This window comes from Bos indicus x Bos taurus, chromosome 19, assembly GCF_003369695.1.
Source record: "Bos indicus x Bos taurus breed Angus x Brahman F1 hybrid chromosome 19, Bos_hybrid_MaternalHap_v2.0, whole genome shotgun sequence".
Lineage (NCBI taxonomy): Eukaryota > Metazoa > Chordata > Mammalia > Artiodactyla > Bovidae > Bos > Bos indicus x Bos taurus.
Genome location: NC_040094.1, coordinates 15,254,281 through 15,278,870, shown reverse-complemented (window position 1 = coordinate 15,278,870; position 24,590 = coordinate 15,254,281). Strand labels below are relative to the sequence as shown.

General features: G+C 43.0%; 1 protein-coding gene across 5 annotated transcripts in view; it reads left to right on the top strand.

Annotated features, from left to right (window-relative positions):
• LOC113877916 (keratin-associated protein 10-6-like) overlaps positions 1–23,571 on the top strand; it is a 33,991-nt gene extending 10,420 nt beyond the window's left edge. The window contains exons 5-13 of one of the 5 annotated variants that reach the window (XM_027518582.1): positions 239–340; positions 1,257–1,358; positions 5,644–5,745; positions 6,673–6,774; positions 13,748–13,855; positions 19,478–19,579; positions 20,776–20,886; positions 22,988–23,127; positions 23,303–23,571. In XM_027518582.1, coding sequence (XP_027374383.1) covers positions 239–340; positions 1,257–1,358; positions 5,644–5,745; positions 6,673–6,774; positions 13,748–13,855; positions 19,478–19,579; positions 20,776–20,886; positions 22,988–23,127; positions 23,303–23,338 — 905 coding nt within the window. In that variant the 3' untranslated portion in view covers positions 23,339–23,571. The remainder of the gene's footprint in view (positions 1–238; positions 341–1,256; positions 1,359–5,643; positions 5,746–6,672; positions 6,775–13,747; positions 13,856–19,477; positions 19,580–20,775; positions 20,887–22,987; positions 23,128–23,302) is intronic. The other 4 variants (XM_027518583.1, XM_027518585.1, XM_027518586.1 and 1 more) reach the window with 4 other exon arrangements.
• Positions 23,572–24,590: the final 1,019 nt, after the last annotated feature.

Below are 24,590 nucleotides of genomic sequence, written 5' to 3'. Positions count from 1 at the left end.
TTGGTAAGAAACTGATATCTTTAAAACACTGTATCTTTTTATCCATGAACATGACATCTGTCTGCATTTATGAGAGTTAATTTTTTTTCTTTGTCGTATCGTGTAGTTTTCTGCACATAACTGAATAGATGTAGTTCTAGGGAATTGATGGGGTTTGAATGATATTGTAAAGGCATTTGAAGTATTTATTTTGAGATTGTAAGAGAAGAGCTTTTCACTGCATATTTCCGCTCATCAGCCATCTGCAGCCTCGAGTGCAGTGAAGACAGGGATTGCGGGAGAGGAAAACAGTGTGTCCAGGATGGCTGTCAGCGAGTCTGCTCCCCGCTGATGAGTGTAGGTGAGTCCTGACTCTCTGCACCCTGCTCTGTCCTGGAAGAGTTAAGTGCAGGGCGTGATCTGATCTGGCACAATTGTGTGCTCATCCAGAGAAGCACACCGGAATGCCTGAGGTGTTTATGGTAATCACTGTGTCTGGAGTCTCTTGTCTAGTCCAGCCTCTCTTCACTTGGCCAGGCCATACATCAGTCACCCAGTTACAGGTGATAAAAGTGAAGAGATGAATTGTGAGGTGGGCAGAAGCAGGTCAACCCTGCAGCAGGACCCACAGTGAGAATTCTCTTGGTGGTGGCGATGTGATTGTTGGTTGAGACATTGTTCTTTTGCCAAAGGTTTTGATGCGGCTTCCAGGGCTGCCTCCATCTTTAAATTCTGTCTCTATGACTATCAAAAAGTCACATTGAGACCTTCTTTAGGGATTAGAATCCAGTAAATCCTCTACTTGCATCAGAAATAATTTCTGGACCTTTAGGGCCTCAACTCTATATTCAAGGTTAATTTCACTGAATTGTATAGAAAAAGGGACATGTGCTTTAGAGGCAAAGAACCCAGAATTTAAGTCCCAACTCTGCCATGACAATCTCCAGACAATCTGCCATGACCACACAATCTCTCAAAGGCCTCATCTATAAAATACTAAAAATAAAACCTACTGGTTAAAGATCATTGGGGTTACTGTTAACCTGCTTTCCTTGCATCTTTCTTTCCTACAAAGACTTCAGTCCTAAGGAATTACTCCAAATACCCCTGGCAAACCTCAGCTATTATTTGCTGTTAGGGTCAGATGAGGTTCTATGTTAGATCATACTTAAACAGCGAAGTCGTAGATCCAAGTGTATGCTGCTGTTGTTATGCCATGGTCATTTATAAATATTTATAATTTAAGTGTCTCAGCCCAGTCTTTTCTGACCGTGAAGGTGTCTGTGTGGAGCAGTGCCGAGAAGACCAGGACTGCGCGGCAGGAGAGAAGTGCGTCAGCAATGGCTGTGGCCACGTGTGCTCACCAGTCCCGCAAGCAAGTAAGGCTGAGCACCCTGCCCAAATTCCTGGGCTTAAAAGGACTATGCACTTGGTCCTGCCCAACCTTTCAACAAATGTTCTATAGTAATTTATCTTGAGCATGGTTTTGAATGTTTTCAACATAAAACATTCAAAGGATGGGGTGTTCTTTGAACTCCTTCCTCACGGTACCGTGCATTTAGTCCTTCTCAATTTTTTCCAGCACAGTCACTTTACCACTCCCCAAATCCATATCTATGGTTGGAAAGTAAGACTCTACAACCAAAGCTATAGAAACAAATAAATGGTACCCACACTCCCTTTGGCATAATCAGTAAAGCAGAAATAGATGTTTTTCTGGAACTCTCTTGCTTTTTCAATGATCCAGCGGATGTTGGCAATTTGGTCTCTGGTTCCTCTGCCTTTTCTAAAACCACCTGAACAACTGGAAGTTCACGGTTCACGTATTCCTGAAGCCTAGCTTGGAGAATTTTGAGCATTACTTTACTAGCATGTGAGATGAGTGCAATTGTGCGGTGGTTTGAGCATTCTTTGGCATTGCCTTTCTTTGGGATTGGAATGAAAACTGACCTTTTCCAGTCCTGTGGCCACTGCTGAGTTTTCCAAATTTGCTGGCATATTGAGTGCAGCACTTTCACAGCATCATCTTTCAGGATTTGAAAGAGTTCAACTGGAATTCCATCACCTCCACTAGCTTTGTTCGTAGTGATGCTTTCTAAGGCCCACTTGACTTCACATTCCAGGATGTCTGGCTCTAGGTGAGTGATCACACCATCGTGATTATCTGGGTCATGAAGATCTTTTTTGTACAGTTCTGTGTATTCTTGCCACCTCTTCTTAATATCTTCTGCTTCTGTTAGGTCCATACCTTTTCTGTCCTTTATCGAGCCCATCTTTGCATGAAATGTTCCCTTGGTATCTCTAATTTTCTTGAAGAGATCTCTAGTCTTTCCCATTCTGTTGTTTTCCTCTATTTCTTTGCATTGATCGCTGAGGAAGGCTTTCTTATCTTTTCTTGCTATTCTCTGGAACTCTGCATTCAGATGCTTATATCTTTCCTTTTCTCCTTTGCTTTTCGCTTCTCTTCTTTTCACAGCTATTTGTAAGGCCTCCCCAGAGAGCCATTTTGCTTTTTTGCATTTCTTTTCCATGGGGATGGTATTGATCCCTGTCTCCTGTACAATGTCATGAACCTGTGGAAAATCCTGAAAGAGATGGGAATACCAGACCACCTGACCTGCCTCTTGAGAAACCTATATGCAGATGAGGAAGCAACAGTTAGAACTGGACATGGAACAACAGAATGGTTCCAAATAGGAAAAGGAGTACATCAAGGCTGTATATTGTCACCTTGCTTATTTAACTTATGTGCAGAGTATATCATGAGAAACGCTGGGCTAGAAGAAGCACAAGCTGGAATCAAGATTTCCAGGAGAAATATCAATAACCTCAGATATGCAGATGACACCACCCTTATGGCAGAAAGTGAAGAGGAACTAAAAAGCCTCTTGATGAAGGTGAAAGAGGAGAGTGAAAAAGTTGGCTTAAAACTCAACATTCAGAAAATGAAGATTATGGCATCTGGTCCCCTCACTTCATAGGAAATAGATGGGGAAACAGTGGAAATAGTGTCAGACTTTATTTTTTGGGGCTCCAAAATCACTGCAGATGGTGACTGCAGCCATGAAATTAAAAGACGCTTACTCCTTGGAAGAAAAGTTATGACCAACCTAGATAGCATATTCAAAAGCAGAGACATTGCTTTGCCAACAAAGGTCTGTCTAGTCAAGGCTATGGTTTTTCCAGTGGTCACGTATGGATGTGAGAGCGGGACTGTGAAGAAACCTGAGCGCCAAAGAATTGATGCTTTTGAACAGTGGTGTTGGAGAAGACTCTTGAGAGTCCCTTGGACTGCAAGGAGATCCAACCAGTCCATTCTAAAGGAGATCAGCCCTGGGATTTCTTTGGAAGGAATGATGCTAAAGCTGAAACTCCAGTACTTTGGCCACCTCATGTGAAGAGTTGACTCATTGGAAAAGACTCTGATGCTGGGAGGGATTGGGGGCAGGAGGAGAAGGGGACGACAGAGGATGAGATGGCTGGATGGCATCACTGACTCGATGGACGTGAATCTGGGTGAACTCCGGGAGTTGGTGATGGACAGGAAGGCCTGGCGTGCTGCGATTCATGGGGTTGCAAAGAGTCGGACACGACTGAATGACTGAATTGAACTGAACTGAACACTCCTTTTGCCCAGAGAAACACCATTGTTGGTCATTCCACACTTACTCTGTCCGTGTGTATGGACATTTTGGTGATTGCACATTTTTAACTCATTAAGATATTTAGCCTTCCCTCAGCACATTTCAGTTTTAACTTTTTATTATGGGAAATCTATGTACAAAGCAGACAGATTCGTATGATGATACACCATGTACTCGTCACCCAACCATTATCAACCTGTGGTCATTCTTCCTCCATCTCTAATCCCACCCACTTCCCCCATCCCTGTTATTTTCAGATTCCAGGCATTATTTTATCAAATTCTACATGTATTCTACATGTATCTCTAAAAGAGATGTATAAGGTTTATCTTACCTGTTTGGTTGTTATTTTATTTACTGTTGCAGATGTATTTGTTAGACACATAGTCTTTCATTAAATAACCTATTTTATTTCTGCAACCTGTCTATCCCTTTCCCTCTCTCTTATTATATGTTCTGCATCTAAAAAGCTTTATGTTTTTTGCTCTAATAGTTACCTTATATCAAGACCTTAGACTACTAGCCATGGTCCCCACCCTTTTTTATTATTGCCTATAGATTTCTTACTATGAGTAATAGTCATAATATAATTAGCTCATTTCCTTCTTTCCTTCCTCCCCACTTCCCTATCCCCAGCAGTTAAGTTTAAGCAATATCCTTGCATTTGCACTGAATCATGTTAAGGTACTGATCAAGCTTACTCTGCTTTTCGTGTGTTCTTTCCTTTGTCCTTCCTGATATATAATAGGTCTATTGTCACAGCATATAGAGGGTTCATAGACTCTCTTCATGAACATTATTGAGTCTTAATTCTTCTGTAAGTATGTATTTAATGACCTTACTAGTCCCAATATTCACATCTCTCCACTACTTTGGTTGGCTGTCAACCTCTAGTGGGTTCCTTAGGAAGTTCTCATAGAAATGATGTCCCCAGCTTTCTCCACCAGTCACCTCATTGCTTTCCTCGGATTTCTACACAAATGCAGACACCTCATTGGTCTGGTGGAAGATGGTGTTTTGTCTCCTTCCACCCACTCACATTTTGGAGTTGAGGGGATATCTTGTTCTACGGATCTGTTGTCTATGTGTTTTGAATTGTGCTATTTTGATGGCTCTGTTTGCATGGGGAGATTCTAGAAGGTCAAAAACTATGCCAATCTGCACAATTAAAACCAAGTTCCCAGAATCTGACATTATTTTTGTCTCACAACTTCTAATTATTTCCTTTATGAAGTGTCTACTCAATCCTTTATGAATTGTTACTATTGATTTGTAAGGAATTCTGGATCCAAATTGTTTGTTTTATATGTGTATTATAAACATTTGCTCTCAATCAGGCTTTTTTTTCCTCTGTCTTAATGTTGTCATTCAGTGAAGAAAAGTTCATAATTTTAATGAGATTCCATCTACCTATCTATTTTAATGGCCAGTAACATTTCTGTAAAATTTAAGAAATATTTGCCTATCCAAAGGTCCTGAAGCTATCTTTTATAGCATTTTCTAGAAGGTTTATAGCTATACCTTTCTCTTAAATCTATTAACTCACTTGAACAGATTTGTTGTGTGGTGTGAGGTAGGAGACAATGTGTCTTTTTTTCGTACAGAGAGCCCAGTTCATCCAATCACAATTTCAGTCCTGCAAGTTTGCTAAACTGATCTCGATTCTTATCTTGATAATTGTTGATTTTGGTGAACTTTCGTATAAAATTTCAGAGTCAGCTTATGCATTTTTGTGACAAATCTTTCTACAATTTTGACTGAGACTGTATTAAATTTCAATTTGGGAAAGAAATTGATATCTCTAAAACACCCTATCTTTTCATCCAAGAACATGGCATCTCTCTGCATTTTTAAGATAATTAATTTTTTTTCTTGTCATATCATGTACCTTTCTGCACATAATTGGATAGATGTATTTCTAGGGAATTGATGGGTTTTGAATGATATTGTAAAGGCATTTGAAGTATTTATTTTGAGATTATAAGAGAAGAGCTTTTCACTGCATATTTCCCCTCATCAGCCATCTGCAGCCGCGAGTGCAGTGAAGACAGGGATTGCGGGAGAGGAAAACAGTGCGTCCAGGACGGCTGTCGGCGAGTCTGCTCCCTGCTGATGAGTGTAGGTGAGTCCTGACTCTCTGCACCCTGCTCTGTCCTGGAAGAGTTAAGTGCCGGGCGCGATCTGATCTGGCACAATTGTGTGCTCATCCAGAGAAACACACCGGAATGCCTGAGGTGTCTATGGTAATCACTGTGTCTGGAGTCTCTTGTCTAGTCCAGCCTCTCTTCACTTGGCCAGGCCATACATCAGTCACCCAGTTACAGGTGATAAAAGTGAGCTGGAAAGAGATGAATCGTGAGGGGGGCAGAAGCAGGTCAACCCTGTGGCAGGACCCACAGTGAGAATTCTCTTGGTGGTGGCGATGTGATTGTTGGTTGAGACATTGTTCTTTTGCCAAAAATTTTAATGCAGCTTCCAGGGCTGCCTCCATCTTTAAATTCTGTCTCTATGAGTATCAAAAAGTCACACTGAGACCTTCTTTAGGGATTAGAATCCAGTAAATCCTCTACTTGCATCAGAAATAATTTCTGGACCTTTAGGGGCTCAACTCTATATTCAAAGTTAATTTCACTGAATTGTATAGAAAAAGGCACATGTGCTTTAAAGGCAAAGAACCGGACTTGAAGTCAGGTTGAACTTCAACCGGACTTCAAGTCCCAACTCTGCCATGGACCAGACAATCTCTCAATGGCCTCATCTATAAAACACCAAAAATAAAACCTACTGGTTAAAGATCATTGGGGTTACCATTAACCTGCTTTCCTTGCATCTTTCTTTCCTAAGACTTCAGTCCTACGGCATTTCTCCAAATACCCCTGCAAATACCTCAGCTATTATTTGCTGTTAGGGTCAGATGAGGTTCTATGTGAGGTCATATCTAAACAGCAAAGTCCTAGATCTAAGTATACGCAGCTGTTCTTATGCTATGGTCATTTATAAGTATTTATTTAGCTTAAGAGTCTCAACCCAGTCTTTTCTGATTGTCAAGGTGTCTGTGTGGAGCAGTGCCGAGAAGACCGGGACTGCGCAGCAGGAGAGAAGTGCGTCAGCAACGGCTGTGGCCACGTGTGCTCACCAGCCCCGCAAGCAAGTAAGGCTGAGCACCCTGCCCGATGTCCTGGTCCCAGCAGGAATATATGCTTTGTTCTGCCCAACTTTTCAGCAATTGTTCAATAGCAATTAACTCTTGAGTATGGTTTTGAACGCTTTCATCATAAAATATGTTTAAAAAGGAGATCTTTTAGAGTCTTCAATCACGATCTCATTGCATTCCGTAATTCTCAACTTTTTTCAGCCTGGGCACTTCTTTTTAAGAACAACTCTTCTTTTTATCCCTCCCCCCCCAAATATATATATTTATGGTTGCAAAACAAGACTCTACATCTAAAACTATGTAACCATATAAATGACACCAACAATATTATCACCCAGAGAAACATCATTGTTCATCTTTCCACACTTACTCTCTCTGTCTGTGTATGGACATGTTAGTGATTGCACATTTTTTTTACTCATTAAGGTGTTTTGAATGTTCCTAAGCAGATTTCAGTGTCAGTTTTTATTTTGGGAAATTCTTCACACAAAGCAGACACATTGTGGAATGATGGACCGTGTACCCATCACCCAGCTTCAACCATTATCAACATGCAGTCATCCTTCTTTCAAATCTAATCCCACCCGCCTCCCCTCATCCCCTGATATTTTCAAGCAAATTCCAGACATCATTTTATTACATATTATTTCTATATACATCTCTGAAAGAGATACATGAGGTTTATCTTACCTTTTTTGGTTGCTATTTTATTTACTGTTGTGAATGTATTTATCAGGTGTATAGTCATTGATTGTATAGCCTATTTTATTTGTGTCATCTGTCTCTCCTTTTCCCTGTCTCTTACTGCATGCCTTGCATTTAGAAAGCTTCATGGGTTTTGTTCTGATAGTTACCTTATACCAAGACCTTAGAGTACTACGTTTGCTATTGTTCAGTTGCTGAGTTGTGTCCGACTCTTTGCAACCCCATGGACTGCAGCACGCCAGGCTTCCCTGTTCTTCACTATCTCCCTGAGTTTACTCAAACTCATGTCCCTTGAGTCAGTGATGCCATCCAACCATCTCATCCTCTGTCACCCCCTTCTCCTCTTGCCCTCAATCTTTCCCAGACTCAGGGTCTTTTCTAATGAGTTGACTCTTCACATCGGGTACCCAAAGTGTTGGAACTTCAGCTTCAGCATCAGTCCTTCCAATGAATATTCAGGGTTGATTTCCTTTAGTATTGACTGGTTTGATCTCCTTGCAGTCCAAGGGACTCTCAAGAATCTTCTCTTTGGCCCCCCTCTTTTTTTAATTATCATCTATAGGTTTCTTACTATGAGTTACAGACATAATAAAATTAGCTAATTTCCTCCTTTCCTTCCTCTCCACTCCTCTGCCCCCAGCAGCTGATTTTAAGCAACATCCTTTCATTTCCCCTGAATCAAGTTAAGTTACTTACCAAGCTTACTCTGCTTTTCATATGTTCTTTCCTTTGTCCTCCCTGATTTTTAATAGGTGGATTGTCAAAGCATATAGCAATTTCATAGACTCTCCATAGACCACTACTGAATCTTAATTTTTCACGTGAAATACACACTTACTGCAGAAAAGGCAGGAACTACAGAACAAATTGTGCTTCCCAGGTGGTGCTAGTAGTAAAGAACCCCCCCCCCCCCACCAGTGCAGGAGACATGAGAGACATAGGTTCAATCCCTGGATTGGGAAGATACCCTGGAGGCGGCATTCTTGCCTGGAGAATCCCACAGACAGAGGAGCCAGGCAGGCTACAGTCCATAGGGTCGTGAAGAGCAGGACAGGCTGCAGCAACTTAGCATGTCTGCACAGAACAAACTGGTGAAAGGTGTGCCTATACTCCTATTACCCGGAGATAAACAGAGTGACGTGTACATTCATATTCTTCCACATATATATTCAGGGGGTATGGTGCCAAATAATCATGGCATCACCCTCCACAAATATATTTTTTAAATTTCCTTTATCTTTTAACACTCAGTAATATGTGGTGAATAGTTTGCCACAAGTGTGGACATGTGTTATACAACTTTATTTTTTTTAAAGACTTCAAAGCATTTTTATTGTAAATATACCACATTTTGTTTACTAATCCTTAATCATTGGGCTTTTCAACTTCTCTAATACTTTTCTATCAAAGGATCCCCTTGGAACTAAATCTTGACGTGTATAACTTGATTCTTTCCTTAGGAAACATTCCTAGAAGTGATATTGCTGACTCAAAGGGCACGTATGTTGGCTTGTTTTTTTTAATTCAAACATACTTGGCTAATTTGCTTTTCCAAGGATGTATTGTTTAGGTCAAAAAGTTTCATGGACTTTAAAATGCTGCATATAGTTTTAAGTTTTCACTGTTTGACAATGATAATAATTTCATATGAGTTTATTGTTTTAAACTACATGCAATTTTATTTTTTATGACTTTTTTAAAAAATACATATTTATTGCCTGTGCTGGATCTTAGTTGCAGCATGTGGGATCTAGTTCCCTGACCAGGAAACGAACCTGGGTCCCTTGCATTGGGAGCATGGAGTCTTAACCACTGAACCATCAAGGAAGTCCCTACATGCAATTTTAAAACAACTTGAGTCATGTTTATGAGATACGGTTCTTAGGGATTATTTCAACGATCCTTTGCAATGAGTTGGCATCCCAAAGAATAGGAAAAGAGGGGAAAACCCATATTTGGCAACCCCTCTGTGTCAGGTCTTTTCAAAGTTCATTCTTTTGTTTAATCTTGAGAACTTTAGGTATGAAAGATGTAGGTATTCATCTCACCTCCATTTTCCAGATGAGGAAACTTAAAAATGAACCAAATATATTTTGTTCCTCTTTCTCGTTTTACCGTGATTTGTGCCCACCCTCTTCTTTAAGTCACCTGGCTCACACTGCAGACAGGGAGACCAAGGGGTGCCTTAACAGCGCCCCCAGCTGTTGTCGCCGCTTCAGGAAGGGCGATTCCGGGGCGCCTGGCACAGGAGCTAGGTCTGTAGAGTGAGCTACCGTGGCGCCATCTGCTGGCTGCCACTGACCATTGCATAACCTCCCCAATCATAACATGGTGCTGGCTAAGGCGGATAAGGTAGAAATGTCTTTAGACCTCACCTTTGCATTTTATCTTCATTACACCTTCAAGAAGCAAATCTTATTACCCGCATTTCAAGTGCTTGGAAACTAGGCCTCAAGGACAGTATGTGCTCCTCCTATATCAGGCAGTTAATAAACGGCAGCGGCGGTCTCTTCATATCCAATGCCATTGTACTTCCCAGCTGATCACCCAAAGTAATAAGGATGGGACATTATCCTCATGGCCTGTATTTTCCTCCACATTCACACTATAAGGAAAAAAACCACCCTGCATCTTTGCATGAAGTGGCCACAAGTGTGTGTCCCTGGCGTGGCAGCTGCTGGCCACACTCTGGCTCATTCTCATGGCCTCACTGCCCGCTTAATCTCCTTCCTGCTCAGATCTTCTTGTCCTGTTCTCTGCAAGGTGAACTGGAGCAGCTGCCTCTGTCCCAGGGCGGGTATTTCCCCAGGTCTGGCTGATTGATGGGACTTCCCCTGGGACTCCCCTCCTGACCTACACAGCCCCATTCTGCGGAGCTAGGACAGGAGGCCCTGGGGCTTCTGATGGGGAAGGCTAGTCCTGGGGCTGACATCATTGTCCCAGCTCACATGAGAACATGGCTGCTAGCTCCAGAGAGCCTTCACAGCAGTAGAGGGTAAGAGGAGGCTTGCAGTCACACAGACGGCATTCAAACCCTGGCCCCTCCTTTTCCCAGCTCTGAGATGGCTGCTAGTTACTCATGCTAAAACAAGGATAATAGTCCTATCTCACAGGGTCATTCTAAGGATTAAGTGAGACTGTGCTAAATATGCAGCCAGGTGCCTGGCACTTAGTGCTCAATAAATGGTAGCCCAGAAACAAGTGAAGGGTGAGTGCCAGATATATGCCTTCCCCGAGGCTCCCTTGGTCAGGAGGGAGCATTCGCACAGACAGACATCTGCTTGGCTTTTGGCTGGGCCACTAAGGATGGATGGAAATCACCACAAGCTCAAATGTCACCTCTGGGAGAATGAGAAAAAGGCCTCTTACGGTGGTCAGAGTCCAGTGGGTGCTCAGTTTGGTGACCAAATACCTTTATCCATGTGGAAAAATTGCCCTTCTCTCTGGGTGGAGGCAGTGCCCAGGTGGAAGGCTTCAGGATGAAGATGGGATGGATTATAGTTCTGCTCCTCCTGTCACCAGACATAGTTGTGCAGTGCACAACCTGTAAAACCATACATGGCAGCCCTGGGTGGAGTGGATGAGGGGAAGTGTGAGTGCCTTGAGTCCTCATAACGTCTTTTTAAGCTGTCACACTCATTCCCTAGACATAGAAGTTTGAGGTCAGTAAAGTTATGTGACTTGTTTTAATACATGGCAAAGCTGGTGTCCTCTACTTGAAAAACCCTGAACACTTTTCTACAGCCTCCCTGCAAGAGGAACTCTTCAAGAGTCACCACTTCTGTCTCTTTCTTCATTTCCTCAAGGCACAGAACGCTGAATAGAAAGGACCCGCATCTGTCATATGGTGTGTTCTGTTCTTTTCTCAAGTCCCAACTGCAGCAAGCGAGCCCTGTCCCGGTGGGACTTCCCCACGTCTTGCTGGCTGCCTGCCTTCCTCCACAGCTCCCCTCCCTTCCCTTAGTCAGGATCCACAGCGTCATCCTGAGAAGGTCTTTTGATAGAAGCAGCTTTCTGGGGCTGTCCTCCCATCCTGGTTCGTGGGTGAACACAGATGTTAGTGCTACAGAGAGGTGGCAGCGGTAACGAGGAAGCTTCTCTTCAAATCTTTATTTTGAAAGATTTGTGTGTCTCAGATTCTGTGTCTGCTTTTTTCTAGCTCTGGGGTCTTGTGGAAGTTACTCAAGCTCCCAGAGTCTCGGTTTCTGTACATTGAGATTAAGAAGGCCCATCTCCTAGTGATCTTGTGACAAATAAATGAGATCACAGATGTGAGTCACTTGCCTAGAACTGGCACAATAACAAGGGCTCACTAAATGGTAGAAAAAGACCCTGGCAGTATGGGAGCCGCATATGTGCCGTTTCAGAAGACGCCCTTCATGGAAAGGGAGCATCACTCTCATGTGATTGTGGAAAACCAGGATATCCGGAGTCCAAAAATCTCCAATGAAATCCCAGCCTTGCCATGGGCCCTCCCCTGTTTTCACCTTGGTCTCTGTTTGGAGGACAATTAACAAGCCTTCAGTCCAACCTAGAGACCTGAACACTTTAAAGTGTTTGGATTCAAATGTTCAAAATCGCCCCATGAGGACACTGTAATTATGTAAAAAGTGTCAGGCAGTCCACATGGTGGTTGATTATCCAGTTAACTCAGTGATGCTATTAAACTGTTTAGTAATTTATTGAGTACAGTAGTTTCCACGTGTGTTTGAAAACTTGCAGCGTCTACTATTTGACGATACTTGGTGTCTGGAAGGACTTACCAACCTCATGCATTAACTGATTCCTTGACAGATACATAGTCACTGTGGGAAGAAACATCAAATTCTGAGTTCCTGCTATTTTCCAGGCATGTTCTGAGATTGTTTTGAGATTTTAAAAAATCTCAGAAGTAGTAACGGATATTTTTAAACAAATGAGGGAACCAAGGCTTACAGTAGTGAAAAGACTTACCTGTAGCCACATAGACAATGAGAGAGAGCCTGGGTCATCTGTGAACCATACTGAAATTAGCATAAGCCCTCTATTGTGGCCTCCAGTTGCATAAATTAGCATATATCCTATTCTCTTGTATTAAGTATCCTATCATGCATGACATATGTGCTGTGCTATGCTTAGTCGCTCAGTTGTGTCTGATTCTTCACAACTGTAGCCCGCCAGGCTCCTCTGTCCATGGGGATTCTCCAGGCAAGAATACTGGAGTGTGTTACCCTGCCCTCCTCCAGGGGATCTTCCCAACCCAGGGATCGAACCCACATTGCAGGCAGATTCTTTACCATCTGAGCCACCAGGGAAGCCCTGCATGAATATATGTCTTTTACAATTTAACATGAGTTGTGGACATTTTCCCATGTCCACACAGACAGATTTCATAATTTTAGGATTATATGATGACTAGTGAATACATTTACTTTAATTCATTTAACCAGTTACCATTTGATGGTCATTTTATTTGCTTGACATTTTTTTTGCTATTGCCCAGGATGGTATAATGAACGTGATTTTATAGTTTTGTTCATCAGTGGAAATGTTTCCTGTAGAATATATTTCTTAGGAGTGAAACAAAAAGGTCAAGTTTATGTTTGTTTCCATAAATATTCTCTCCCCTTCTCCTCCTCTTTCTCCCTTCCTCTCTTTCTGCCTTCCCACTCTCTCCTTCCTTTCTGATACCCACTTCCTTACCCTCTCTTCCTCATTGACCAGAAGGACTTTCCTATTTTCTATGGGATGAGAACTCACATAATCTCCAGTGTCTTCTTTCTGCTCAGATTTCTAAGCCTTGTATAAGCAAAGAGGCGCTTCTGAAATTTAGAAAATCTTTTCTCTCTCAGCAGAGCCTGTTGTCTAATTCAACAAAACCTAATTCAAAACTCACTGCCAGGCCCTGGCCTTTTTATTTCAGGCTGGTGTGCCTTCCCCACAAAGCAGGGGTTGCCATTGACTCCATGAGGTGGTGGTTGTGGGTGGGGATTGGAAAGCCAGAAACTAGGAAGAATCAGGAACAAAAAGATACATGGGATCAGCATCTCTGAATAATATCATCTCTGTTATGTCATGTACATTGTGAAAGCAGTCTTTAAGCTGAAAAGTTCTATATAGATTGTGAACTTTTTTGCAATAGTAGACATTTTGTAAATTACACAATTTGTTAAAGTGATAAAACACAGATGCTGCCTCTTAAGAAGGGTTCCCTTTATTCTCTGCTGCAGCCCCTTCCTAGTACCTGCTTCTGAGACTTAAGTTTCTGATGCATCTTCCCTCGCAGGCATTTGTGAGTTCCAGTGCTTCAGAGATCGGGACTGTGGAGCCGGAAGACAGTGCGTCAGCGAAGGCTGTAACCGGGTCTGCTCCCCCGCACCCGAAGCATCAATAGGTAAGATGAAGAGCCCTGCCTGGTTCCCTAACCAGGTGTGCCAGGGCCAGCCCTGCCTGGCCTTTTCAAAACTGTGCTGCTGATCAGAAATGAGACAGAAACCCATCAACGTTCTTGGGGCCCCTTCCTCCACTCTTGCCCTTATAGGGGGAAAACAGGTCAGAGGGCCAGGTGCCCGGCATCTCATCAATAAAGATCCCTTAAAAAGACCTTTAATCATTTCCTTTTTTTTTACAAGTCATACTCATTATATAAAAGTAAGAAACTAATGATGAGCCTATATATGTGTGCGTGCATATGTATATACACACTATGATTATGATATAATTTTTTTACATACATATATATATATGTATGGTATGCTTTTATGACTTCCCTGGTGTCTCAGTGGTTAAGAGTCTGCCTCCTAATGCAGAATACACAGGTTTGATCCCTGGTCTGGGAGAAACCCCTGGAGAAGGAAATGGCAACCCACTCCACTATTCTTACCTGGGAAATCCCAGGACAGAGGAGCCTGGCGGACTACAGTCCATGGAGTCAAAAAGAGTTGGACATGACTTAGTGACTGAACAATTGATAGCTTATGGTGAACGGTGTCGGATTTGTGGCGTCCATAGGAGAGAATTTCGATCCAGCGCCAGAGACAAGGCTTGATCACTCAGCTTTTGCGTAGAGAGTGAAGTCGCTCAGTCATGTCCGACTCTTTGCCACCCCATGGACTGTAGCCCACCAGGCTCCTCACTCCATGGAATTCTCCAGGCAAGAGTACTGGAGTGGGTTGCCATTTCCTTCTCCAGCTTTTGTGTAGCAGAGCTTTACTACAGTGAAAAAGTGATAGGGAAATCTTCTGCCATAGACATCAGAAGCGGTAGAGAGTGTCCCGCTTACTAGTTTGGGTGGGGCTTTATTATATACTTTTTTGCATTGATTACTAACAATAGTAAGGTCTTACCAGACTCACTCCCACAACAGGCATCTTAAGAGAACAGGATCAGTCAGAAGGTTTTGTTAAGAAGGAGAAACATGTCCTCAAGCAAGATACATTGTTTTATATAATCATTAGTACAGAGCTTAAGAAAAAACATACCCTTGAGCCAGATGTTCTGTTGTGTTGTGTAACCTTTCGGTTCAGTCGCTCAGTCGTGTCCGACTCTTTGCGACCCCTTGGACTAGAGCACGCCAGGCCTCTCTGTCCATCACCAACTCCCAGAGTTTATTCAAACTCATGTCCATCAAGTCAGTGATGCCATCCAACCATCTCATCCTCTGTCATTCCCTTCTCCTCCTGCCCTCAATCTTTCCCAGCATCAGGGTCTTTTCAAATGAGTCAGCTCTTCGTATCAGGTGGTCAAAGTATTGGAGTTTCAGCTTCAACATCAGTCCTTCCAATGAACACTTAGGACTGATCTCCTTTAGGATGGACGGGTTGGATCTCCTTGCAGTCCAAGGGACTCTCAAGAGTCTTCTCCAGCACCACAGTTCAAAAGCATCAATTCTTTGGCACTCAGCTTTCTTTATGGTCCAACTCTCACATCCATACATGACTATTGGAAAATCTATAGCTTTGACTAGATGGACCTTTGTTGGCAAAGTAATGTCTCTGCTTTTTAATAGGCTGCCTAGGTTGGTCATAACTTTTCTTCCAAGGAATAAGCATCTTTTAATTTCATGGCTGCAGTCACCATCTGCAGTGATTTTGGAGCCCCCAAAAAAGCCATTAGCTCTGGGCTTAATAAAAGTTAGTCTTAGGAGAAATAGAGGAAAAATAACATCTTAGAGGTTAAGAAAAAACATCTTATGTGACTAAGACACAGAAATGTTAAAAAAAAAAAAATAGTTTGTCCTCTTCTCCTGCTGGAGAGCCCTGAACTCCTTATCAATCTACCTAAGAATAAGCTCTCTCACAATGCTTATATAATCATAATATTTTGACTGCCTAGAAAATAATGAACATTTCTACAGCATTATACTATTATTTGCATTTATTAATTATTAATAATATTTACCATTATTATATTTTTAACCCCCAAAAGTCACCCCATACTTTTCTGTCACTCAAGTTTTATGGGAGCATCTTTCACTGTCAACACTTAATATAGTTAATTTTACTTTATTTCACATATTTAATTATTAAATTCAATAAATTTATTTATTTAACTAAATTTCCTCTATCCCACCATATAAAATATACTACATCACCTCAGTAAATCTCCTTCTAGTGGGCATTTCAGGTGGGATTTTGTTTACTGTTGCTATTCTAAGCAATACTTCAATGCTGGTTCTCCTCACTAGATTTTACATACCTCCTTATTATACTGGATGAAGAAACTGAAGTTTCTTGGGTCTAAGTGACCGTGAATTGCTCATGGTTATAAAGCCAGTGAGTGGCTGAGTCAGGATTGACCCCAGGTCTGTTCTTGGCATAGAAGGAGGTGGAGGGCAAGGCTCCAGAAACTTCAAATTCTACCTCTGCAGCTCACCAATGTGGGGTTCGGAGCAAGATGCTTAACTTCGAGTTCCTCTGCTCTTGTGTGGGTCAACACCTATGTCAGAGGATATGGTGATGGCTCAATGAGCTAATGTAGATCTGTATTTGGTCCTGACCATAGCACATACTTTCTTAAAATAAAATGTAACAATAGGAAAAGAATGGAGTAACAGGAAACACTGTCAGTAAGAAGCAACACCTCATGCAGTTAGGAATTTATTTCAAAATGTTGTTCTGGGGACACGGGGGAAAGGTATGTAATTTTTAAAAAAAATTCGTTTATTTATTCATTTTATTTTTGACTGCCCTGGGTCTCCCTGGCTTTGCACGGGCTTCCTCCAGCTGTGGTGTGTGGGCTCGTTGGCGTGGCTGCTCTTGTTGCAGAGCAGGGGCTCTCGGTGCTCAGGCTTCAGTAGTTGGAGCACACCGGTGCATTAGTGGTGGCTCTTGGGCTCTAGAGCACAGACCCAGCAGCTGTGGCGCATGGGCTTAGTTTTCCATGGCATGTGGGATCTTCCCCAACCAGGAATAAGAACCCATAGCTCATGCTTTGACAGGCAGACGCCCATCCACTGCACCACCAGAGAAGCCCGTATGTAATATTTTATTACCCTCAGTTCCACATCAAGGAAACCCAGTAAATGATATCTCTGTTACTGCACAGTGTGAGGACTAAACGAAATATATGAATTTATACAGTATTGTCAGCCTTTTACAAGAAAATGGTAAACAATTCAGCCAGCAAAATCAAGTTTTTTTGAGAATAGCAGAGGATTTAGAATTAGAAACAAGAAAAGTGTGGTAACTAGGGGCAAGTCAGGAGAGCGAAGGACAGCAGCATTTTTATAGAGGACAGGAGAAAGTTGGGAAGGGTTGTTTTGAACAGAAGTTCATTGGAGGACAGTGAGAGTCTGAAGTGGTGGTGGCTTCTCATTGGCTGCAGGCAAGGGCGGCTCCCAGTTGCCAGCAAACAGGAAATCTTCCTCTTTCCTGCTGAAGAATACAAGCTGCCTTGAGTGGTACCTGTGTGCGAGCCCTCCCTTCGTGGTTTCCTCACTCTATTTGTTTTCTGAACTTTTAATTTCATATTAGAGTATAGCTGATTGGAATCCCAGGTGGCTCAAACAGTAAAGAATCTGCCTGCAATGTGGAGACCTGGGTTCGATCCCTGGGTTGGAATGATCTCCTGTAGGAGGGCATGGCAACCCACTCCAGTATTCTTGCCTGGAGAATCCCATGGACAGAGGAGCCTGAAGGACTATAGTCCGTGGAGTTGCAAAGAGTCAGACAGGACAGAGCAACTAACACAACACAATAGCTGATTAGCAATGTTACGGTAGACAGCAAAGGGACTTGGCCACACATATACATGTATTCATTCTCCCCCAAACTTTCCTCCCATCCCCACTCCGATTTTGAGTTAGGTTTCCTTAACACATTTTCACAGTATAAACTTCTGGCAAAGCATATGTGCTCAGATAACCAGTGACTCCTTGCATGGGGCCACCCTGTGCCTGAACTCATGGGAGCTGGGACAAGTGAGAAGAATCTTAGTGTTCACTCCACTTATACCTTTTATCCCTCTGCTGCTGCTGCTGTTGCTAAGTAGCTTCAGTCATGTCCGACTCTGTGCAACCCCATAGACGGCAGCCCACCAGGCCCCCCAATCCCTGGGATTCTCTAAACCTGGCTAATTTAATTCGGGTCACCCAGAAGAGGGAAATGGAATAAAAACTGGAAAGGAACAGATGAGACTCAGCTTTGACACATAGTCTGTTGGATACGGATCAGCCTCTACTCTCAGATGACTTTCTTTGTGTAAGAAACTCCACATCTTAGATGACAAGTCTATCCTGGATAATAAGTAGATGCTACAGGAAGCTGGTGTGAGTGCACAGGCTCAACTTGCAGAGCTTTCGCAGGGATTACTTATTCTTCTCTTCCCTCAATGGCAAAGCTCTGGAAATCTTATAGGAGATGAGCTCATTCATGGAACAGTCCCACCAGACCAGAGAATTAGGATGTGCAGGTTAGACCATCCTCGAGACAGGAGCCAGGAGCTGGAAACCTGGGACCTGAACTCTCCTCCCATCGGGCCTGGGGGCCTCTGTCCAGAACCCCAAGCCAAGGTCTCCCAGCCAAACTCACTGGCAGTGAGCTGCTGCCCACATCAGATTGGTTTCTCAAAGCCACAAGGGTGCCAGTCTCACTGTTGATCAGAGATGTCCATTTCTCTGCAAGCTGCCAGGACTTGACATTTCCTCCTCTTGCCTTCTATTTCTGGGACCCCATTCCCCGTCCCCTAAAAAGGCTTTGGTTGCATATTCCTTTTAATTTGGCTCACTCTTTCATGGCATCCTATCCCACCCCCCGCCATCTCCCTAGCAACCATTCTGCTCAATTCTCTGCACAGCTGGATCAGAAGAAAACTTGAGAGGTCCCTTAACAAGTTACATCCCCAATTGTTCCCCCACTTTGCCCTCAAGAAAGATCCCTAGATCAAATCTTTGTTCCTCTGAATGATTTTCTTTCTTTTTTTAATTATTTTTTAAAAGATTTTTTAAAAATGTGGACCATTTTTACAGTCTTTATTGAATTTGTTATAACATTGCTTCTGTTTTATGTTGGGTTTTTTTGGCCAGAAGGTGTGTGGGATCTTAGTTCCTTGCCGCTACTGCTAAGTCGCTTCAGTCGTGTCCAACTCTGTGCGACCCCATAGACGGCAGCCCACCAGGCTGCCCCGTCCCTGGGATTCTCCAGGCAAGAACACTGGAGTGGGTTGCCATTTCCTTCTCCAATGCATGAAAGTGAAAAGTGAAAGTGAAGTCGCTCAGTTGCGTCTGACTCCTCGAGACCCCATGCCTACCAGGCTCTTCCGTCTGTGGGACTTTCCAGGCAAGAGTAAACCGGGGATCAAACCCGTGTCTCTTGCATCTCCTGCACTGGCAGGAGGATTCTTTACCACTGAGCCACGTGACTCTAGAAGCACAAGCAGCAAATTCAGTCAAGTCGCTTAAAGAGGAGACATTCCTTTGAACCAAAGGCCACTGGATACAGTGACCTCCATCCTGTTCTCCACAGTGGCTGTACCAATTTACATTCCCACCAACTCACTGATCCTTTTCTGACGTTAGGAATCTGTGTGCAACGCTGCCGAGGACACTGGGACTGTGGGGCTGGAGAACGATGTATCAGGAGGGGATGCAGTCGCGTCTGCTCTCCAGTCCGCACAGCAGGTAATAACACCCAGCCCTGCCCAGGTCCCCAGACCCCACACAACCCAGGGAGACTGTGTGCTTAGCTCTGCCCTGACTTCCCTCCTTAGATGGTTAATTCCCATGGTCTCCACATTCAGGCTTGTCCTTCCGGAGGGAAAAGCATGTCACAGAGCTGTGTCCTAATTTTTTGAAACTCCTTTTATTTTGTTATACAGCTTATAATGTTCATTATAAAAAAAAAAAAACACTCAGAAATACTACTAGTTAGAAAGATACATGTTCCATGATCCCGTTACTCAGATAACCGTGTTAGCATTTACAATAAAAGCTTCCATATTTCATACGCACACAGATATATTTTTTCAGATTTCACAGGGAATAGACGTTGATTTTTGTGGTTACTGCATGCCTGGGACTGTGCTGAGCGCTGGGAGATAGCAAAGCAGAGATCTCCATCTTTAAAGACCTCATAGTAGCAGAGACAGATGTACAAACAAATCAACAAAAATCCAGGATATATGATTTTTACAAAGGTGTCTTAGACCACCCCTAATCAATAAACACAATTCTATCACACATTTTTAAAAGCTTCATTGTTTCCCAGTATGTGGATATGCCTTATTTCCATACCCTCTTCTACTATTGAAGAATTAGATAATCTATCGTTTTGAGTTACTTTTTAATAACAAGTACAAGATAAATGTCCTTGAGTTAAATCACATTTCATAGGATAAATTCCCAAACATGGAATGGGCAAATTACATTTGAAAGCTTTTGATATACATTGCTAAATTGCCTAGTGAAGACATCTTTCAATACCAAAAATATATATAGTCTCATGCCACATATTTGTAATTTAATAGATAAACATCTCCTTGCATTGTGTGTGTACATCTGTGCATTATTGGTGTGTTTGCCTTTATCTTTGTAAAAGCACAGAGAAGATTCCAGAAGGAGCTACAGGAAATAGGAGATAACTCCTGGGAAATGGGCTGAATGGGCTGGGGGAAAGAGAGACTTTCTTTTTACTTTATATAGTTGAGAACTTTTTGTTTTAAAACTTTTGAAATGTACTACTTTCATGATCATGCAAAATATGTAGATAGCTTGTCTATATTTTTTGAATTTAATAAATTTTAAAACAAGCAAGGCTTCTCACAGCCCTTCCCTGCTATCCTGCCAGTCTTAACAGTTTTCCACTGAATTTTCTTTAGGGGTAGGTATCTGCTTGGACCAATGCCAAGGACACCGGGACTGCCCGGCAGGAAGCCGATGTGTCAGCAATGGATGTGGCCGTGTCTGCTCACCCACCCAGGACCGGCAAGGTAAGAGCTGCAAGGCTTCCATGTCCCTGACCCACTGAATGCTCAGCCTTGCTAGGACAGTGGCTATCAGACCCACTGCACATAGAGAGAGGAGGCTGCTATAATGGGGCCAAAAGAGCCTCCGACAGAGTAGGAAAAGATGCCCCGTGTCCCAAGTCTAGAAGACCATGAAGACGGATTGATAATATCTTGCTTTAGAAGTATTGGAAAACTTGAAAAGGCTGGAAATACTCTTAACACAAAAGTGAAATAACGTTCAGGTACCAAATTATTCTTCCACAAGGGCTGAAAAGAACACAGTTACGAACAAGTTAGCCGATGTCTCATACTCAAACACACCGGTGTGACACTCAGGTCCATTCATTCAGTCCACTGGTATGTACACCTGCCTAGGCTGATTCTCTCTCTCTCTCTTTTTTTTTTTTTTAACATTTTTCTATATTTGCTTCATATCTTTATTTTAGATAAACATTTCAAAGACACTTGAAACCACTTGAACAAGTGTCTTTTTTCCTATTCCGTTCTTCCCTTCCCAGAGGTCATAATGAACTTGATTTGGTTTTTAATCTCTTCTTGCTTGTTTTTATAAGTTTATACATATATGAGATTTCATGAGCATGATAGAGTTACACATTCTGTCATATAAATATTACACCACATGTATTATTCTGCAACTTTTGATTTTTCTCAACTTGGCTATTTTAACATTTTTCTATTTTAATACATCTTGATGACGAAAGCTTATCCTAAACTACTCTGTGCACTCTCCCATTTACCTCATGATCCAGGCTGATACTTGCCAGCAGTGGCGGGCAGGTGCGCTTTCCCCGCAGAACCTTCAGTTCCCTTACTTTCCTGACTGAAGGCTAGGGTCGAGCACCGCTGCTATAATTTTGGTGGGTGAATCAAAGTGGCCTGAGAGGGACTTCCCTGGTTGTCCAGTGGTTAAGACTCTGAGCTTCCAATGCAGAGGGGCACGGGTTCAATCACTGGCCAGGGAACTAAGATCCCACATGCTGTGCAGCACAACCAACAAACAGATAAAGTGGCCTGGGAACTAGGGAGGCTGTAGAGTTAAGACTGCATGTGTAATCCAAAGAACAGCTTGCTAACATACCTCTCCATTGTCTTGGGCTCAAGGACCACACTTAGATGTTTTTTAGCGGGGTGTGTGTGTGATGGAGGAGTATGTCAGGGAATCCCACAGATCAAGGAGGTCTCTGCCCAACACGGAGTAAAGGGAATTGTCGACCCCCATTTCACCTGATGCACAAAAGTAATATCCAGCCTGCATTTTCCATGCCCCCAACTCAATAGGGTAAACTGTTTGGGGGGATGATATACAGCAGTTTCTCCAATATCTACATGTGTAAGAATAACCTGGGTGGAAGACTTGTTAAATCCAGATTGCTCTGCCCCAACCCTAGAGTTTCAGTAGGTCTGGGGTGGGGCCCAAGAATCGAATTTCTAATAAGCTCTTAAGGAATGCTGATCCTGCCGGGTCATGGGACCCAGTGTGAGTAGCACTGGATACTGGACTGGGGATCTTAGTTCCCCGAGCAAGGATTGAAGCCAGGCCATGGCAGTGATAGTTCCGAGTCCTAACCACTGGACTGCCAGGGAGCTCCCTTTTAAAAACTTGAAACCTGGCCTTTTGTCTTTCATCTGCTATTTCTTTCCAAACATAGTCATCAGAACCCTGTACTAGAATGATGCTGCTGATGGCCTGATGATTTTTCTCACTGTGGGACTCAGTGTTCGTTGGCACCTGGAGGCGTGTAGAATCTGTGGGAAGCTGACGCTGTTTGTGATCTGGGATTTAATTATCTAGTTTCAACTGGAACCAAAAGAAGGGGGTGAGTGGCAAGGCTCTCTTCTCTTCTCCCAAGACGCTACAGCAGTTGGTCATCAGTGTGTTTTCCCATAGACAAAGCAGCCCTGTGTGCCCCAAAGTTGAAAAAGGTGGGTGATGGGGACATCAAGAAGGGAAGAGGCTAGAGGTCCCTCAGGAAGTGAGACTCTTAAGCTATCTCTCAGCACTGGGTCCCACTCCCTTCTATAGAGCCAGCCTGGGTTATGGAAAGTCTGTTTTGTCTTTCAGCAGAACAGAGACCTGGAACATGTCCAAGGGTGCCAGAAGGAATGTTTGGAACTTGTGCTGAAAGGTGCACAGGAGATGGATCCTGTCCCCCTGGTCAAAAATGCTGCAGCAATGGCTGTGGAAAATCTTGCCAAGTCCCTGTGAGTATAGCGGAGCTACTTACAGGGAGGCTGAGTCCCTGCTGGCCTTTGCCAGCCCAGAAGGGACTCCAGCTGCCGCTCTGCTTGTGGGAGTCTGGGTGGCACGTGGAGAAAGCTGGTTGGTAGCCAAGAGCAGGAATTTCTGGAAAGTAACATAATTATCTTTGTGTTTTAGGATCTGGACTTCACTATCTCTTTGGATGATAAATGAACCTTGGCCTCCTTCAGTAATTGTTTCCAAATGTATCTTTATTCTGAGGTCTGTGTTTTCTTACTGTCTTTTCCGGAACCCCAGGATCACAGGATGTGGAATAACTCAATAACTCAATAACAAAATAACTCAGTTTTAAGTGTTGAATTCTGGCAATTGTTTGATGATTCATGGCGTGACTGCTTCTAAAATTATCTTGTTTTCTGAATAAAATGATTTCTGTGGAATTATCATTCTATGTAAGTCATTCTTTCTATGTAAGATTTCTAGTTCACTTACATTAAGACCTCCACCGCAAACGAGTATTTAACCGCAATCCACAGACCTTCTCTCTTTTTCATTATCCATCACAATTCATGGCCTGTTTCCTCCTCATCCTTTTTCCTGGAACCAGCCCAGGCACTCAATACTGCCTGGATATCTATCCACACTTTCTCCCAAGAAAATTCACTCTCCCAACCACCAAGATGACAATGTCACACTTCTCTTTCTTCAAACACCCATGTCATCTACCTCTCACTCCAACCTCCACCATTCCAGTCTCACCATCTTTCTCGCCACATCTTTCATTAAGAAAAGAGCTGTAGGACTTTGTTGGTGATCTGGTGGTTAAGAATCTGCCTTCCAATGTGAGGAATATGGGTTCAGTTCCTGGTCAGAGAACTAAGGTCCCGCATGCCACCCTGGAGCTTACATGCTTCAACTAGAGAGACGCCCACCAACTGCAACAAAGACCCAAGAGCCACGACCAAGGCCTGATGGAGCCAAAAGTAAATCAATATCTTTTAGAAAGAAAAAAGTGGCAAGTTTGCAACTTGTAATAGAATTTCCCTCCTTTTCTATCCCTGTATATTTGTTCTCATTTACTCTGCTTTTTGGGCTTTCCTGCTTTCCTGGTGGCTCAGTGGTAAAGAACCTGCCTGCCAAGCAGGAGATGGGGGTCTGATCCCTGGATCAGGAAGATCCTCTGGAGAAGGAAGTGGCAACCCACTCCAGTATTCTTGCCTGGAGAATCCCATGGACAGAGGAGCCTGGTGGCTATAGTCCACGATGTCGCAAAGAGTCAGTCACGACTAAAGCTTAACTGGCCTCCTCATACAGTCTGGCTACCACCCCTTCTTATGCATCAGAGACTTCTCTAATTGTTATCTCCAGTGGGTACAAGTCTCCCTTGCTACTGAATCTCTCTACTTGTCACGCAACTATACCTTGACTTCATATTTCCTTTTTTGTTTTTTTTTTTTTTAAGATT